Source organism: Eucalyptus grandis, chromosome 2 (assembly GCF_016545825.1).
Source record: "Eucalyptus grandis isolate ANBG69807.140 chromosome 2, ASM1654582v1, whole genome shotgun sequence".
In the NCBI taxonomy this organism is placed as follows: domain Eukaryota; kingdom Viridiplantae; phylum Streptophyta; class Magnoliopsida; order Myrtales; family Myrtaceae; genus Eucalyptus; species Eucalyptus grandis.
This window is the reverse complement of record NC_052613.1, coordinates 14,240,662-14,259,072: the sequence shown is the minus strand read 5'-3', so window position 1 is coordinate 14,259,072 and position 18,411 is coordinate 14,240,662. Positions and strand designations below refer to the sequence as shown.

At 40.2% G+C, this 18,411-nt stretch overlaps 1 protein-coding gene across 2 annotated transcripts; it reads right to left on the bottom strand.

Annotated features, from left to right (window-relative positions):
• Window positions 1-10,111: 10,111 nt before the first annotated feature.
• On the bottom strand, window positions 10,112-14,194 carry LOC104425316 (protein GrpE). 2 transcript variants are annotated; one of them, XM_010037980.3, is made up of 4 exons: window positions 13,870-14,194; window positions 11,529-12,047; window positions 10,920-11,058; window positions 10,591-10,732 (listed from the first exon to the last, which is right to left on the bottom strand). In XM_010037980.3, exons 1-3 carry the CDS (start codon window positions 14,119-14,121, stop codon window positions 10,954-10,956), a joined length of 876 nt encoding a protein of 291 aa, XP_010036282.1. In that variant the 5' UTR covers window positions 14,122-14,194; the 3' UTR covers window positions 10,591-10,732; window positions 10,920-10,953. The 2 variants fall into 2 exon arrangements, with proteins under 2 accessions (XP_010036281.1, XP_010036282.1); XM_010037979.3 differs by lacking the exon at window positions 10,920-11,058 and having other exon boundaries at window positions 10,112-10,732; window positions 13,870-14,192.
• Window positions 14,195-18,411: the final 4,217 nt, after the last annotated feature.

Below are 18,411 nucleotides of genomic sequence, written 5' to 3'. Positions count from 1 at the left end.
ACAAAGCTTTTCACCAAAGAACCACCACCACCACACGAGCACCTGGGCCACCGTCATATATCCACCACCAGAAGTAGCAATAAGTAAAAGAAAAACAAAAAAAGAAAAAGAAAAAAGAAACAGCATGCCAAAATGATAAGCAACAACGGTTGTTCCATTGATTTTGAACATCTGTCTCACAAAGTCAATGACAAATGAGTACTCACAAACTCAACTAACTCAATGACAAAGTATTATAAAAAAAAAAAAAAAAAACATCCCTAAGATGTTTACAATCGACTCATCAGCCCCCACAAACCATATCACATCCCATTTCATCAATCATCAATATGCACAATGCCTCCTGTTCATGCTCGTTTTGATGGACTTCGCACTTGATTCATAATCCTTGCACTTTTTCTAACTGGACGTGAGACTTCTTCTTCAGCTGTCTTGGGATGCGTTGAGTCCGATGGAGCTGCAATTGTCCTAGGCCGAACTGATTCGAAGGAGCTGCAACCGTTGTAGGCCGAACCGATTCGGATGGACCCGCAACGGGTTCTTCTTACTCTTCTTTCTTGTTGGCGCAAGCAATGTCTTCTTCTTTGTTGGTGCAGCCGTTGATTCTGAGTTCGGCCTGAGAGATAAGAATCTCCTCGAACTTCTCCCATGCTTCAAAAGAAAACTCAATTATCAACAAAAGTTTGCACTATAAATTAAATTAAATGCAGCCTATAAAACTTACATTAAGAATAACAGTTCCTTAACGGTCATCTATATAAAGGCCATAACCATATTGTTTAAGCCTCTTCCCAAGAGCCCTCTTGTTCGAAGGGGAGCATCACTTTGAGGTACTTGTGATTGGTTGCCTCTTCTTCTCGCATGTGATTTTTTTTCGGCTCTTGTGGCTGTTCGCCTACAGAAGGGGGCTTCTTCGGCCAATTCTTCAGCTAGGCGTCTTGTAGATGGCCTTCTTACTGTGTGGCTCTTGATTTGGCTTTGGCTTTCTTCTGGTTGTTTTTCTAGTTACACCTTCGGTAGGCTTTGGTGGTGGCCCTTGTGATGACCCTTCTAGCGGCCTTTGTGATGATCTTGGTGATGGATCTTGTGGTGGCCCTTCGCCTGGGCCCTATTAGCGGCCGAGCTCTAGCTTGTTTTCTTCGAACCCGAGAAAAGGCAAAGGACATCATAAATATTAGAACGTAAATGAAAAGTAAACTCAAATCATTTAACCGACCGGGTATTTTTCTCCGTTTTCGCTGAAGAACAACTGACTTAATCGGCCCTCTAGTTGTTTTAGCCAATCCGCTTTTGGCTGTCTTTCACCTTCGGTTCTTTGAACATGCCATTCATTTTCAGGTATAATAGGGGCTTCGGCCAATTCTTCACGTGTCACCGTGACCTGACAAAGACAAAAACATTACATATATGTCACTTATATCTATGTACATATTCATAACAAACCATAAAACCAACATAAACACAATTGTCATGACTAATCGGGTTTATTGTCGTCGATTGGAAGAACAAATGAGTCACTTCGCCTTCTCGTTTCTCCTTCTCCAACTGTCCCTTCACTAGGCCCTTCGGTTGGCCTCAATTGTTCCTGCTGCTTCTTTAATTGACAACCCTTAATATTATGCCCTGCTATGTGGCGTAAAAGAGCACTTTACCGGTACACCCGTCCTATTCATCCTATGGTGACATGAGTCCTCTCCCTCCGTCATTTTCCTTTTTTTCTTTGGTCTTCCCATTCTCTTCTTTAGTGGCAAAGGTTGAGGTGCTTCGCCGTTGGCTCCCAGAACTTGCTACTTCTAATTGGCCGCAACATAAATTGATACGAAGCAAGATATTTGTTTCTTGTACCAATCATCAAGGTAGTCTTCGTGTTGTGGCCCTTCAATTGAATTGCACATATGGCATGTGCACAAGGAATTCCACTGAGTTGCCATGCTCTACATGAACACTTCATCGTACCTAAATGGACAACATACTTATCGGAACCCTTCATTATCTCATATCCTTCATCCCCATTCCAAATGGGATGACAATACCTACTTGCGCTAAGTTGTCATCCAATTTCTTAGCAATCCTAGGACCATATTGCTTAGTCCACTTTGCGTGTCATCTCTTTGTACGTGCAGCGAGTCATGACCAAAACGTGTATGTCTTCAAGCATCGAGATAATTGGTTTACATCTAGCATGTATTATCCTCCCATTGAATGCTTCGCGAGATGTTGTTATCAATGTTATCACACTTGAATTCCTCGCTGAAGAACGCCCTACACCAATGCTTCGGGTCTGTTTGGAACAAAGTGCATCATAACCATCCTTTGTTAATTGAAGCATATTTTCTTTGGCCACCCTAAAGTCAGCCATATTCGTGCTCTTTGCTAGCTGCCAAAATTGCGACCGCAACTTGTCCCCTTTATAGATCTTTGCCCAATTTGCGTATATGTGTCGCGCACACATTCGATGTTCAGCATAAGGCAACAAAAAGCTATTGTGGGAACAAGTCCCCGCAATAATTGAAAATATAAAAAAAAGTAAACAAATGACATGTTGATATCAAAAAGCAAACATTACCTTAAAAGTTTATAAAAAGCAAACATTACCTTTTGTTGGTCGCTCATGAACGCCCACCCTGCCCCATTTGTTATCTCCAAATCAGTCATCAAATTTTTTAGGAACCAGGACCAATTGTCCTTGTTCTCTACCTTCACAATGCCCAAGCCGGGGAAACATTTGGTTGTTTGCATCTCTTCCAATTGCAGCCAGTAATTCTCCCTTGCATAAGCCCTTCAAAAACACCCATCCAATCCTATAATCCGTCTACAACCAGATAAAAACCTCGTTTGCATGCATCGAAACAAACATAGAGTTTATCAAACTTCGTCCCAACATCGTAGAAGTGGTCTCTCCACGACCTCGAGATACACTCTACTTCCGTGGATTTTGCAGCCTACACTCCCAAGCATAGTCCCACAACTGTCCATATTCACTGTCAGATCGACCAATGAGTATCTTCATCACCTTTTGCTTCGATCTTTTACATTGATTCCTAGATATATTGATGCCTACTCGCTCCTTCACCAAAGATCCCGAACCGAGTACTATTCATCCGAGGCATCAGCTTAATCAATTCAAAGAAGTGCTTCGATAACCATGCACTTGTTACTCTTTTATTCTCAAAATTAATGGAACAAGTATGTTCCTCTTCGTAGGCTCTAATCGGAAAGATCCAGGTTTTCCTAACAAATGCGCCATAGATCTTCCATGGACAATTTTGCTGCGAACACCTAGCTCTTACAAAGGTCTTAGTGTTTCTAATGAAGTCAATGTTCCTTTGTGCAGCAATGGAGATCTTCAGTATAGCTTCCCTAAATTGTTTAGCATCATGAAATTTCATGCCTACCGACAAAGTGGGAGAGGCAACAGATGGATCATAAAAAGGAAACTTACTTTTCCTTTTCCTTCTATGCATAGGTCCTTCATCTTCTTCAAGCTCATCCCGGGAAGTAGCATTCTCGACGCTTTCTTCATAGTCAGTCCTCTCGCCAGCACCAGCATCTGTATGGCCTTCGGGTCTGTTTGGAACGTCCTCGGCTACTTGCAAAGCTGCAAACTTAGCTGTCAAAAAATCCCTTCGCTGTATTCTTGACTGTACAAGCTCCTCGTCGTCGTCATCACTTATAAAATTTTCAGCAGGCAACCTTCCATCATCATCAGTTGATTCATTTACTTCCCAATCTAATCCGAGATTGTGACATCACCTATGTCATCATCACTTTGGTGAACTGCATCCGCACTTCTCTCATGTTCATCATATCTTTCCTGCCCTCCTTCGTCCCTAACGTCAGTACTACCTTGAATACCATCTCCTTCTTGTCCTACTTCGGCACTCTCTCCATCATCATCTTCATCCTCACTTTCACTATTGTACTCAACAAATATTTTTACCTCTTCACCATGAAGATAATGGTATAGAACATCCCTAAGACCATTATCATCTTCTAAGCATCTCAAACCTTCGGCCAAGTCTTTCCCAGAATACAATACAGAAACTTTCCGAACTTTACAAGGCAAATAAGTGTTTATATCCCTAAGAAATCCTATATAAGATGCTTTCTTTATATCCACAAAGATGGTGCCCTCATTTCCACCCTCATACTCCCACTCATCCTCCCCAATCACAAATTCCCCATTGTAGCAAACTATAACAGCGACATAATCCTTGTCATGCGCCATTACTGCACTAAGAACAAGAAAAAGAATCATTAGTTTTTGGGACCACTAGACAATTGCACATGCGAGTCCCTCCACTCTCATGGACTTTAGTAAATAGAGGTCCCCACACCGAAAATATGCTTTTCTACATGACAGCCAAAAAAGCCAAAAAGAGGTTGGCACTTTAATTATTTGCCTTCCTTTTCCTTAAAATATTAAACAAAACAGAGGTCCCCACAAAGCAATCACAGCCCAAGCATGTCTACTGCACTAAACGTGCGATGTGAGAGAATGTACATTAACTTAAGCAAATCAAAGCATATCATACTATAACATCAACTTAATCAAATCACAGCAGGATTATGTTCTTATTCAAGATTTTGGATTGATAAACATGCCCTATACAACAATCACAGCAGGGTTTTCAATTGATAAACATACCCTATACAGCAATCACAAAGCGGGGGTGGTTTAAAGACATACCTTATACGGCGTCACAAACGGGGTGGTTCAAGGCGAACCCTATACTCTCACAAAGGGGTGGTTCAAGAACTTAGTTTTTTCTCAAAATGGCATTAGTCACCTGCTTTACTAAGATGCTCTTAAGGAGATGCATAGATCACTGTCTAACAATCACATACTCGACATTAGCTTGAAAGACAAATTCACCAAAATAATGAGAAATCTGGTTTCTTTGTGTAATGTCAGCAAGTTTTAGTTGAAGTGTATTAACACAAATTCCATCGGAGCTGTAATAAAATAATTGAGCCCTAATTAAATAATCGAGCGAACCCTAATTAAATAATCGAGCCCTAATTTCATCATAGGGGAGGGGGAGAATGAGCCAAACCTGGACGACTGACAATGGCGACTGACGACGGCAACCGATGATGGTGAGCGATGAGCGGCGACGGCGACCAACAATGGCGGCGACGACGGTGACCGATGACTAGCTCTAGGCGTGAACGGCGACGGAGAGAAGGGCTGTGATCTACCGTGAACGCAGACGGCGAGGAACGGCGTTAGGTCAGCCAACCCTAATTAAATAATCGATCGAGCCCTAATTAAATAATCAAGCCCTAATTTCATCACAGGGGAGGGGGAGAAGGGATCGAACCTAGATGAGCGACGATGGTCGGTGGCAGACGACGACCAACGATGGTGAGCGGTGAGTGGCGACGGCAACAAACAGCGGCGACTGAAGACGGCGACCGATGACCAGCTCTGGACGTGAACGGCGACGGAGAGAAAGGCCTTCGATTGACTGTCAATGCGAACGGGGAGGAACGACGTTTAGGTCATTGCACAATGACCTAAACGATGTCGTTTAGTTCAACGCACTCAATGTGGATGGACGACGTCGTTTTGTCGTCCACGTCGCCTTTAAAAAAAAAAAAAACATTTGCCACATCAAGTAAAAGAAGTCGCCGAAAATCGCCGGAAAATGCCACGTATGCAATTTGGCCGGATTTTGGCCGAATTGGCACTCAAGTGATCCCTTTAGCTCCGATTTTGGCACTTAAGTGTACCTTTCGTAAGTTATGGCACTTAAGTGTCCCTTTGGGCAAAGTTAAGGCACTTGAGGGGTCCGCACGTCCTTTGTCATTCCATGCCAAGTTTTGACACTTGGGGTGTATTTCTACCCAATAATTGATAAGGAGCAAAAGGTGGTAGAATGTCCAATGTTGATGATGGTAGAGGAGAAACATTTCCAAAATATGTCCGATCCTCAAAAAAGTCGCATCAGCAGAAATATACTCTCGATGACGCATAAGACTATAACAAACACATCCCTTTTGAGTACAGGAGTAACCAACGAATACACATTTTGCGGCACAAGCTGGTAATTTGTTTAGCCCAAGAAAAAAAGAATGGACAAAATAGACACACCCAAAAATACAAAGACAAATAGAATACAAAAGACGATCGGGATGAAGACAAGCATAAGGAGCAACTCCTCCAACATGGAGGACGAAAGAAGATTAATAAGATAACTTGCTGTAACAAGAGCATAACTCCAAAATGACTTAGGCATATAGGTGTGGAGAAGTAGATAACGAGCAACATTAAAAATATAATGGTTCTCACGTTCAACGACCCCATTTTGTTGCGGAGTGTGAGTGCAAAAATTCTGATATAAAATACCATGAAACCCAAGAAATGGAATAAAGGTAGAAGAATAAGAAATACAAGAGCATTGTTTGTACACAAGCACTTAATAGGATAATCATACTGAGTATGAACTTTATTATAATAATGGCGGAAAGAATAAAACACTTCAGTACGGTGTTTATTAAATATAACCAAGTTATACGGCAACAATTATCAATAAAAATGACAAAATAACGGAAACCAAATGAACACTCCCTACAAGGACCCCAGACATCGAAGTGGACTAACTTGAATGGCCGAAACACATGACTCAAAACATGATGGGGGAAAAACATATGATGGTGCTTGCCCAACCGACACATTTCACAATCAAAGTGAAGAACAGAACTAGATATAAATGAAAAGTGTTGGAGCATGTTAGCTGAGGGGTGACTAAGGTGACAATGTAATCAATAAGAGTCATCCACAACCATATTTTGAACGATAAAAACAATATCAGCAATAGTCTTTGGGTCTAAAAGGTACAATCCACCAGCCTCACACCTACCACCTATTCAACATTTAGTCTTTTAGTCTTGAAAAACACCCGAAGAGGAAGAAAAGATTATATCAAAGTCAAGATCACGGGTAATAGAATTGACAGATAATAGATTATAAGGGAAACATGGAACATGGTAAATAGAAGGTAAGGACACGTGGGAACTCAATGATACACAATCTATACCGGTCACCTTGGACTGAAAACCATCTACCAAGGTGATTAAAGTGGACAGAACGGACGAGGGGGAGGTAAGAAGACATGGACCACCAGTCATATGATGAGTGGCAGCCGAATTAATAGCCCAAGGACGAGGAGTAGGTATAGTGAACATGAGACACATAGGATCATTGTGTTGTGCCAAAGTAAAGAACACCAAGCTACCATGCTCTAATCAACTCGTCATATTTTGCACGAGTCAAATTCACCATACTCTATCCGAATGGAGGTCAAGACGAAATTACCAAGGCTCAGTATTTACAGAAGCATGTAAACCCTAAACTTAGAATGATGGTCATAGTAATAATAAACAGTATATCCAACAAATTGGCAATGAGTACAAAAGCAACCCCCACGAATTCCTCTAAAACCACTATTACCACCACCACGAGGGGCACCTCGGCCCTGAACACCACGGCCACAACCACTATTATAATTATCAGAGTTTCAATTTCCACGACTATTAACATGACCACTAGGAGCCACCATCGCACTACTGCCTGATATGGCCGAAGGTTTGGGAATAGGAGTGTAAAGAGCAATCTGAGAGTACACTTATACAAAGGCGAAAAACGAGCACAACACTCTACCAACCCAACATCACCAATTTTAGTTTCAGATAAAGCCTCCCACATATCACAAACTCGACTCAAATTATTATGTCCAAAATAGAGTAAAGCACATTTTATTCTCACCTCATGGGCTATTGCACAATCCATGAAAAGATGGCGGACAGATTCAGCCATACTTCCCCATAAAAGAGTATACAACACAGCATTAGTGACCTTTCATTCTTCTAGAGTGGTCAGATGTGCAGGCGGTTTTGCTTCAAGCAATCTAGACTGATGATTAGCATAAATAGAAGTAGAAAGAGCCATTGACCAAGTAGGATAACTAATACCATCCAACTTGACCAAGTAGTATGTAAGTGTATCATATCACGAGTACCGCTATGATAAGCATCAAATGATCCTGAATCACGAGTAACAACAGTGGAAATCACCCCAAACCAATAGACAAAGAGCTTGTTGGATTAGTAGACATATTCACAAACCAAGAATAAAACACTGCAAGCTACTACCCCAACACCACTGAAAGCACCTGAAATTACTATTAGTCAACTATAAGTGAGCAACCCTTGCATACGGGTAGTTCACCGGGACCTAGTTGACTAGTCGGTAACCACAATGATAAAAAAAACACCACGAACAGACATGAATCTCACCCAAACCATCACAGCTTTGAGATTCAATCACCACATCACCACAAACAACCCAACACTAATCAAAACACACCTCAAAGAAACAAACTCTAAGGGAAAAAAAAGATGAACATCTTAACTATAGATTGATCCCAAACTATTTCTAGAATAGAGATGCTAGTGATAATTGCAACAGGGAGTGTACAACTTGTCAATAGGGCAGCGCGAGGCAAGAGAGACGAGAGGGCAAGACATTCTTGTCCGTGATTACAACAAGGCTAGGAACCCTTGCGATGGTGGCGTGATCATACGTTCTCTCTCACGAACCATGTTATTGGTTAAAAAAGAGAATACATTATTATTGAGATCAAAACAAGTATTTATAGTCTTAGGTTAAGTCTTGTTCAACTACATGGGCCAAAAACATAAATAAGGTTAACTTGCTAACGCTATGGAGTAATATAAAATAAACCTAACAATTCTTATAGATGATTGTGGGATTTTTGACAAACGTATTCAAGGAGTGGCTGGCAATGTTCATTCAAAGTGATATTCATCTTTTACTTCAGACTCCAGTAATGTCATGGCGTAGAGGCCAGGTTTAAGAATCAATAGGGCAAGAATCAACTTTCCTCTCTTCAAACTTCAACGTTTCTCCATCCTTTTTCTATTTCTTCTTCTCAAAAGCGGCCATGAGTGAGCTTTTTTAGTAGAGCTCGCACGGCCACGGCTGCTAAACGCCGAGCTCTGCTACAAAACTCCCACGACCATGGCCAAGCCATGCTGCAGAGCTCGCGAGGCGTGTTGTGGCCCTTTTGGGCATGAGGCAGACCTAGCACAGCTCATGTGCCCATGCCGCCGAAAGCAAGCTTGTTACAAAACACGTATAGCGGCAAGTGGTGAAGGCCTTGATGGCAAGGTTGGCCTGGCTCGATGATCGAGACGGAGGCTCGGTGGTGTGGGGGTCTGCTGAGCTATGTAGCACCGACACGGACACGTGACACGCGACATGACACGACATGACACGCCAAACAGAGAATTTCGACACGTTCCGATATTTTATATATTAAATATATTTTTATATATAAATACATAAATAAATAATAATAAAAATAGCCTAGAATTAATTTACACGAAAAATATTAAATAATATCATTCATTATTTTAATTTGTTACAATAATACACAAAACTTAGAGGAAAAAACATTGTTTAAAGAAAAATGCTGAAATGATATTTTTAAATTTATTTATTTATCATATATAGCATTTTTTATTACTTCTTTTATAGTAAAAGACTTTTTAAAAAAATAAAACAATTCTAAAAAAACAAAACTGAAAAAAAAAAAAAAATTGACCCCATGCGTATATATTTATAGAAATTTTATTACTTCTTTTATTACTTCTTTTGTGTATATTTATATTTTGACCCCTCAAGTATTAGAAATTTTTAAAATTGACCCATATGTGTCGGAATTGTGTGTCGAAATTCTGGACTTGTGTGTCGGAAAGAGTTGACCACGTGTCGGATTTTTCGACACTCGTTGACCGCGTGTCAGGGCGTGTCAGGATGCGTCGGAGCGTGTCGGAGTGTCGGACACGACACGAAGGCTTCCGAAGGTGTCCGTGCCACATAAGAGAGAGGAGCAGCTTTTTCAAAGAAAAGAGTAAATAATCTTTATCAGATAATCAAGTGACCAACAAGAGCATCCCCTAAGAGCCACCAGCCTTGAGTGACGACATTATAGATCCTAAAACAGCCAGACTGGATTCAGCAAATTTAATAGACATAAAAGACCTGAGAAAGGAAAGAAAACAAATAAAAGGCGAAAAAGAATGAGCAAGTTTAAAGATGCACTCTCAAAAACTTGGCCAAAAAAGAGCTATAACAGAGATCAGTCGTCCCTTATCAGCCCGACAATGGGAAATTGTAGTAAAGGAGTTTGCCTTCTCTAAACAACTTATACCTGGTCGTATTACAGAAGATCTGACCCAAAAAATTTCATAATTGCATGCATAAGAAAACTGCTGCTCGGGCGACTTCTGAGTGACTTCCGTTACTTGAAACCAGTATAGCTCCTCCATTAAAAATACAACCAAGGAACAACAACAGCATTTATACTCAGACGTTGGCATCCCAAAAAGCTACCCCTATAGTTGAAGCTGAGAAAATTATCGCAATTGCTGCTCCATGTCAAAATTGAAGACAAAATATATCTGTCAACACTTAGCCAGACTCTGTTTCTGCACTGCCTTCCACAGGGACTTCTTCCGCATCATTTGATTCTTCTTCAGTAGCTGGTGCTGCTTCTGGCTTTGCAGGCCCTGGACCAGCTGATACCTTCACCATTGATGGACGCAAGAGTCTTTCACCAAGTTTAAACCCCTTGCGAAATTCTTGAAGGATGATGCCTTCTTCATATTCTGTAGACTCCTCCCGCATAATAGCCTCATGCAGCTTTTTTAAAGGAGGAGCAAGAAAATGAGAATATCAGATAAAAGAATCAAAGAGTGAATTCTAATTGGAAGTCTTGGCAGAAACCTTGTTGATGAGTGGGATGTAATAAAACTTTCTTGGAATCCCATACCCCTCATACCTCTTCTAAGTATAGGGTCATTAATGTCTACAGCATGTGTGAACTCACCAAGTTGGCCCAAACCAATCGAGATTTGTTGAACTTAAAAGCGAATCCAGGTCTTCAAGAAACCTGAAGTAACTTCACCAATCGCTCGAAAGAGTTCATCAAGTACTCGACTGAATTTCGAGCCAACTCGGTAGTTCACCTGCATAATGCCAATTACTCAAAGTTTGGTCTTTACACCATTTGAAGAAATTGGAGTAGGCAACCGTTTCAATCAAGCATATTTTGATGATTGGAATCCCTCTCCCTTGGCTATTTTAGGTGTTAATAGTTAGAAGATGCTACTACTGTTGCAGATGCTGAAGCAGCCTTTGAGCAAGGAGTGGTGTAATATCCTTTTATTTTTCAAATAACCAAAATACTTCAGTTCAAGGATTCTACCTCGACATACAATTCTCCTAGGGGACCTCATGCAAACTTAGATGCTGAATGGAGAAACAAGTTATATCTTAAATGTCTAAATGAAAATGTGGCTATCATTTAGGGCAACAGAATTTTGTTCATCATTGAGGTAAGTTCAATTAGCCAGCAGTATATTTTTACCAGGATAAGCAACTAAAAAGCTGAAAAGAAAGCAAGCCTTTCATGTGAGAAGCAAGCTAGATAACTTACTAGTGGATCAAAAGGAGTCCCCACTGTCTCCACAGGAACAACACCAAGTGAGCCAAGAATTTCTATAAACTGCTTAGATATGTTCTGATAGCTATTGTTTATCTTTTCTTCTCCCTCGGTCTCCACTTTAATCTGTGCTTTAGCTCTCTCAAAATTATCCAAGACTGGCAACAGATTCTCTACTACCTCTCCTTGGGCATTTGTTACCAGGGAAAGACGTTCTCGCTCAGTCCTCCTTCTAAAATTTTCAAAGTCTGCACTAATCCTGAGAATGCGATCCCGCTCCACAGACAATTCAGCTGACAAACGTGACACCTTACTTTCAAGAGCGCTTTTCTCATCCTCAATGGATTTTAAGAAAGCTTCAATTTCAGCAACCTTTGATTCATCGTTACTTGCTAAAGCTTCTTTATAGGATTGAAGTGATATTAAAACAGCTGAAGCAGCTTTTTCTTCAGTATCAGTAATTTCATCAGCTGCAGCACCATCTTCTGAGACAACAGCACCATCAGCATCACCCTGTTAACTAACCTGTTAGAATACTGTCATAGACAAGATGCTTCCCAAGAGTAATGCTAGGAATGTGAGAAGGTATATAAAAGCTGTTTACCATATGATGGGCTATAACAGAGATGGGTGGGTTTCTAGAGAAGTAGTTAAACACAGAGGGTTTGGCTTGGTCAAATGTTCTTTAGAACTAAGCCACAACACTTATTAAACCAACTTTTGGAAACCTTGTTGGTTTATAAAATTTGGAAGATGCAATGTCTCAAGTTTTCAACCAACATCAACTTCAAAGAGCAACAGTGACCGGCTACACAAACGATTCTTTGCTTGATAAAAATCAGAAGGACATGACTGAGCATCTGTCCTTAAGAGCCCCATTCACATCATTATTACACTACTGGCGAAATTCCCAAAGAGCAATTTCTGATAAACCCAACAAATCTTAAATGATACAAATTATGATGTGATCATCCAGTTCCTTTTTCTTTTTTTCTTTTTTCATAGGTAAAGAGAAACTCAATATAGGATGAGGTAGAACCCATACACAAATCAAGCTCAATAAACAAAAAAGAACTCAATTACAAGACAAAGCACCTACAATGTCTATCAATGCATCCACATTGACAAGCAATTTTCCACTTTCTCTTCTTTTAACTTAGTTCCTTCTTCAAAATGATCATTAAGTCCCCTCTCTCAATAGAAGGAGAACCGGTGTTGAGAAGGAAATACAAAAGTAAAGAAAGCCAGATAACTGCAGGAACTTCATCAGATTGATTGAACTCTCAAACCACGCCAAACATACATCAGTCTATTATCTGAGAAAGTTCACGCAGACTTCAAAATGTTGACCTTTTGAAACTGAAAAGTATATGATGTTACAAAGCATTCAAGAATTAGATAATTCATTGATGAATAAACAATCCATCATCTCCTTCCTGTCACACTGAACGATGATTAGTCCCAGTTTCCATTCCTAGAGGATTGGGTAAATCATTATAATTCTCCAGCTATTCTATAATTTCACCTAGACATTGTTAAACGCCACTGGCATTGCCATACATTCAATCTTGTATTTCGAGATTTATTGTGCTATACTTTCTCAGACTGGTGCTCAATGCCCTTAATGTGTCAATGATAAGAAAATGTACATAGAGTCATTCCAGAGTTTTTCAGAATGATAGTTAACTAAATCAGCCCTTACCTTTTCTGCTATAACAAATGGCTAATCTAGTTACTAGAAATGCTATGACTTTCTTCAATGTAATGCAAAAAGAACAGCAAAGTACATGAGATACCCAATCTCCAATGGCTCATTTCCATCTAAACTCTATCTAGTTTATACTGACATATCTCAGACTGAGAACTCCGTATTCAGATACCATTAAGTCAACTTTGGCTAGACCATATATGATGATCCTCCTCGTTGATTATATTCCAGTTCAATCCTTAAAGATACTCATCACAATTCTTTCGAAAGCAAAAGGCAGCTCGTCATCTTCAATATCAAACTAAAGAAAGCCTCAATGTTCAAACTCCCATAATTTACCGTACCCAGATAGTTTTTAAATTCAGCTTCTCAATCAAAAGAACTGAATTCCAAACAATGCATCAAAATATTCAGCTGACTGAAGAACAGATAACATTCATGAATTATATCAAAGACACGGTCAACTGGAATCACTCGCTCCTCCACTAAAAACTTCTCTGCAATCTCATTTCAGCCCAAGAACAAGTATCAACCTTAAGGATGTCGCCCAATTGCCCCCCTCGCAGCTTGACATGTTCAGATAAGAAAAACGAAAGGAAACCGATCTCTTCAATGGAGAGGACGTACCTCGACCTGTGGCTCCACGACCTCCTCCTCGGTTTCGGTGGCTCCCACGTCGTCGGCGGCGGCGAAGGGCACGAAACCGGCGAACCGGAGAGGAGAAATGCCGGAGAGAGCAACGGAGGCGACGCGGGCCGGCGCGAAGAGGCTCCGTCTTCTGAACGAGACGCGCGCCCTCGTCGCCGGCGCCAACGAGACGGCGGCCGCCCGCGGGGGGGCTCTGGCGACGGTGGCCGGAGCTGTCGCGACGGTGGCCATGTGGCGGAGGAGATAAGGGGGAGCGACCGAAGTGAAAATTTGGTGGGTGGAACTAACGATGAGAGAGAGAGAGAGAGGGTTCGGGTTACAGTTTTTGGTAGCGCGAGCGATCTACTGGCGGCCGTTGGATTCCGTCCCGGTCTTCAAATCGGACGGCCCACTGGGTCCGAGGTGGGATTTGATTTTGGTGGAAACAGCAAGAAGCTTCTAGCTTTCGGACAGCGGCACTCCTAAGACTTTGCTAAGTGGAGGGCAAGCAAAGCCCTGCTTGTTTATTTGTCTTTCTGTTCTCTGGCACAAAATTATCTGTTCTTTTGTCTCGAGGAATAAAAAAAAGAAGAGAAACGCATTTATCTACACTTTTGTTTCTGAAAATAAAAAAAAATATATTTTTTTTCGGAACAGATATAAAGAAGTAGAAAAAACTTGTTCCTTATTCCTAGAAACAATTTCGAGAAATACTTCTTTTTCTTATTCTTTTTTCTTTAGCCAGTCGCCAACCTTAACCATGGCAGGTGACCGGCCGTTAAGGGGCGGCGATCTTAAGCGTCACACGGCCCCTTGTGAGCTCAGCCTCTCCAGATCTGAGTGAGCTCAAGCTTGCCTAGCCACGACGATGCTTGGCCTCACCAAGGGTCGGCGAGCCTCGCCGTGGTTGGGCGAGGCCGCTGGCCCTTGTTAGCCGATCACTAGCCATGGCCGAGGCGGCACCGATCAAAAAAAAAAAGAAAAAAATATTTAAAATATTTAAAAATTAAAAAGAAACAAAAAAAAATTATATAAATTTACCAAACGTATTTTCGTTCTTTTTAGAAATTGCATTCTTATACTCGAAATTGTTCAAAAACAAAAACAAAAAAATTATTTATGTTCAAAAATTGTTCCCCGAGACAAAAACGTTATCCAACACGCCCCAAATGCCGAGATCAAATGCTATAAAATGTCTTTGGTTTACAAGGGTTGTCAAAAGAAACCGGCTAAACACGACTTGATTCGAATTGTATCAACCCGTCCCGATCATGTGGGTATATACCATCTGGGTTGGGTGGGCCAAGAACACATGGGCAGTGTTTTCACGTGGAATCGGATCGGGTATCATGAAAACTCGATTGGACCCATTGACATCCCTATAATTTTTATGATTAGTGTGATGGCATCAATGAACTTTTGTCTAGTACCCACTGTTATCGCTAAATTTTTGTTGTTGTTCAATTGAATTGTTTAAAGTTTCTATTAAAAAACAACATTGGAGATAGTGCCGAAGCTTGAGTGTGTTATAGAGCTGACAAATTGGGTTAGAGACTAATATTTTAAATCACATTTACGAAAATGGGTGATATATGAGTCGCCTTAAAAATTAAGATATGAGTCATAAATGAATTTAAAAACAAAAAGTCCAAACAAAATGGGTTTTATCGGGTTTTTTTTGTAAATTCATTCTCAACCCATTTATGATCCTCGCTTTCAAAGCCATTGTTGCCTCTAACAATTTCTATGTTTAGTTCAAGCAGTTCAGATTTGAATACAATAAAACCAGCGACGACCCGACTACAGCAACATTAATACTTAAAACTGTCATGCACCACTCATTGGACCTCCATGGCCACCTCGACAGACCTTCAATCACTCATTCACCACTGGATTGGGGATTGAACTTCTAGCTCATCAGTAAGAGTAGTCCATTGGATCGATAGTGTACTGGTAATTAATGTCATATTCCCAATTCTACAATTTGAATTAATAAATAGGGAAGAAGATCCTTGGTAGAGAACTTTGCAAAAGCTTATTAAAAATAATTGAAACAAGGAATGATGATACAAATGGTTTTGAATTTTGGCCAATGTATAGTGCGTCTCTAAAAATTTAATTTGTAGTGTTGTCTATCTATTAATTCAAGTTTAGGGGCTATATCGAATATTTTTATGTAGTCTAGAGATTAAATTAAATATATACCAAATATTCAAAGATCACATTAAATAATTTAAAATTTTAGAGATCACATTAAATATTGAGTTAAAGTTCATGGACCTCATTAAACAAAGTAAGAGTTCAATAATTACATTGCACATTCAATCAAAATCCATTAATTATTTGTGTCATTTTTGCTTGTAATAAAGAACACGTGAATAACATCAAAGATAGAAAAGTACTTTAGGAAACACTGATGGAGTTATGCCATTCATGAGATATATTTTGCTCTAGGTGATGGCTTGAAGTCGGGAAACCAAGGTGTACCATGGCATTTGTTTGATACGCTATCGAAAGCACCGAACCCCTATTCAAGGGTAATTCGAAACTTGGGAAGTGAATTTCACCCCAAGGAATCTTTCTGAGTATTAGTAAATGTTCACCTTTCAAGACACTTTAAAGGGGATGGCGGGATTGGATGCATTCACTATAGAGGAAAGCATTTGGGAAAAATGTAAAATCATGAAAGGTTTTTTTTCTTTTTAAATGCAAATGGCTTTTGGTGAAGTATATTTAAAAATAAATTGGGAAGCAACTTTGATTTGAGTGCCATTTAAAAAAAATCATAAATTATAAAGAACTTTTGCTAGTTGTTTTTTATATAAAAATAATTCTTAAAACTTTTGCTTGTGGAACTCAATTGCCAATCAAATCTAGCAGCCACGTTGCCTCGCCTAAGGTCGTCCTACCTCAGAGGAGTTGGCCAGCGCTGGAGTGGTTCGTCAGGAGCCAAATCTGACCTCACCAACGGCCCAAACCCTCAGTGGTGACATAGCATAAGGTGAGGACAATCATAGAATTATGAAAGGTTAGTGAGGGTAAAGTTGGAAGAAAAAATGTATATACATTTTAGAAATGCTCAAAACTCGAAGCACTTCCAAATTTGTCCTACGTTAAAGGCCTTTGGAAATAGAATTGAATCTCTCAAAAACTCTCTTAAAGCTTTGTCAAACTATAGTTACGTTTGGCCAGTGAGCTTTGGGAAAATGATTCTTAAACGCAAAGGACCTTTAATTCCACATATGTTTCACTTAATATTATATTGCTCAGCTTCAACTTTTCCTTTGGGCGGAGAAGAAAGCTTGGCCTCGCAAGTGTCGACGTTTCCCAAAGCTTCAAACATTTGCCAAAGCTCGTCTGCCGCCACCCCCCCGGCACCTCCTCGACCCTCCTATCATGCGATTCTTAGCAGGATCGTGCGAACCCAGGCGAGACAATACCGGTGATGTGCAACCCTAGATGACGGGCCACCATTGTCGCGGGACGTCGGTCAGATCTTATTTCATCCCAAGTCCTCACATCGCTAGTCAGATCTACGTAGAGAAGCGAGGACGAGGCTAAAACTAGGATTTTGACAGTATACCAATGGCAAAGTTATGGAAAAAGAGAAGTCCATTCGCCCTTGAAGTAACATTCCGAAAATACTTGACGAGGCTCAAAGTCGAGTGGAAGTTACCCAAGTTTTTAAGCATCTGCCAAGCAAAAGTTTACACGTAAAACTTTTGAGATTGTGTTAGCAAATACCATAACTCCAGCCTCTAAGGATGTGTTTGGTTCTTTATTTTGAAAGCCTATTGGAGAAATTTAAAGGCCATTCGATAATTAACATTTTGAGAAAACTGCCGTTGAGTAAAAAAACACATTCAAAAAGCCCTTAGATGATTAATATTAATTTTTTTAATTTTTATTTGTTTAAAATTGAAAAAATAATGTATACAACTTTTTAAATATAAATTTTGACAATAATGTTAAAAAAATAATATATATATTTAAAAAAAAAAGACCAAAGCCTTTGTTGGTCTGACAAAGGGCTTCGGTTGTTAGTGCTCAATCGAGGTCACCGGACCTCAAGCAACCCTCGACGAGGGTTGCGCGACTCAGTGAGGGCCACTTAAGGCCGTGAGACTCAAGCGGCGGTCACCTCGTTACACATTGCCTAGGTTGCTTGAAGTTGTGACCTCATCAGAGGTTGCACGACCTCAGCGACTTTGATCAACGATCGTCGATGCTAGATTTGGCTTGTCGACAACCATAGCTTTTCGCTAGACCTTCTGGACCTTTTTTAATAAAAAAAAAAAAAGTAAGGAGGGACAGAATCGGAAATTTAAAGAAATGGTGAGAGTAATTTTGAAAAATAAAAATAAGTTTTAGCATTTGGCCAAATGTTGAAAATTCAATGTTAGTTAGCATTTCCAATCTGCCTTTTACTCGAAAACTCAATTCATATTAGCAGTGAACTTTAAGCCTTCTCAATATTAACTAGTTCATTTCAAAAAACTATTCAAAATAGCTTATCAAATGCGGTTGAACTAAATTTTACTA

Excerpts from the sequence above, each read along its gene's own strand:
- LOC104425316 (XM_010037979.3), bottom strand. The coding sequence starts at position 14,121 with ATGGCCACCGTCGCGACAGCTCCGGCCACCGTCGCCAGAGCCCCCCCG. Across the intron at positions 12,048-13,869 it reads TCGTGGAGCCACAGGTCGAG|GGTGATGCTGATGGTGCTGT; the intron begins GTACGTCCTCTC and ends GTTAGTTAACAG. Across the intron at positions 10,733-11,528 it reads GGACTCCTTTTGATCCACTA|CTGCATGAGGCTATTATGCG; the intron begins GTAAGTTATCTA and ends CCTTTAAAAAAG.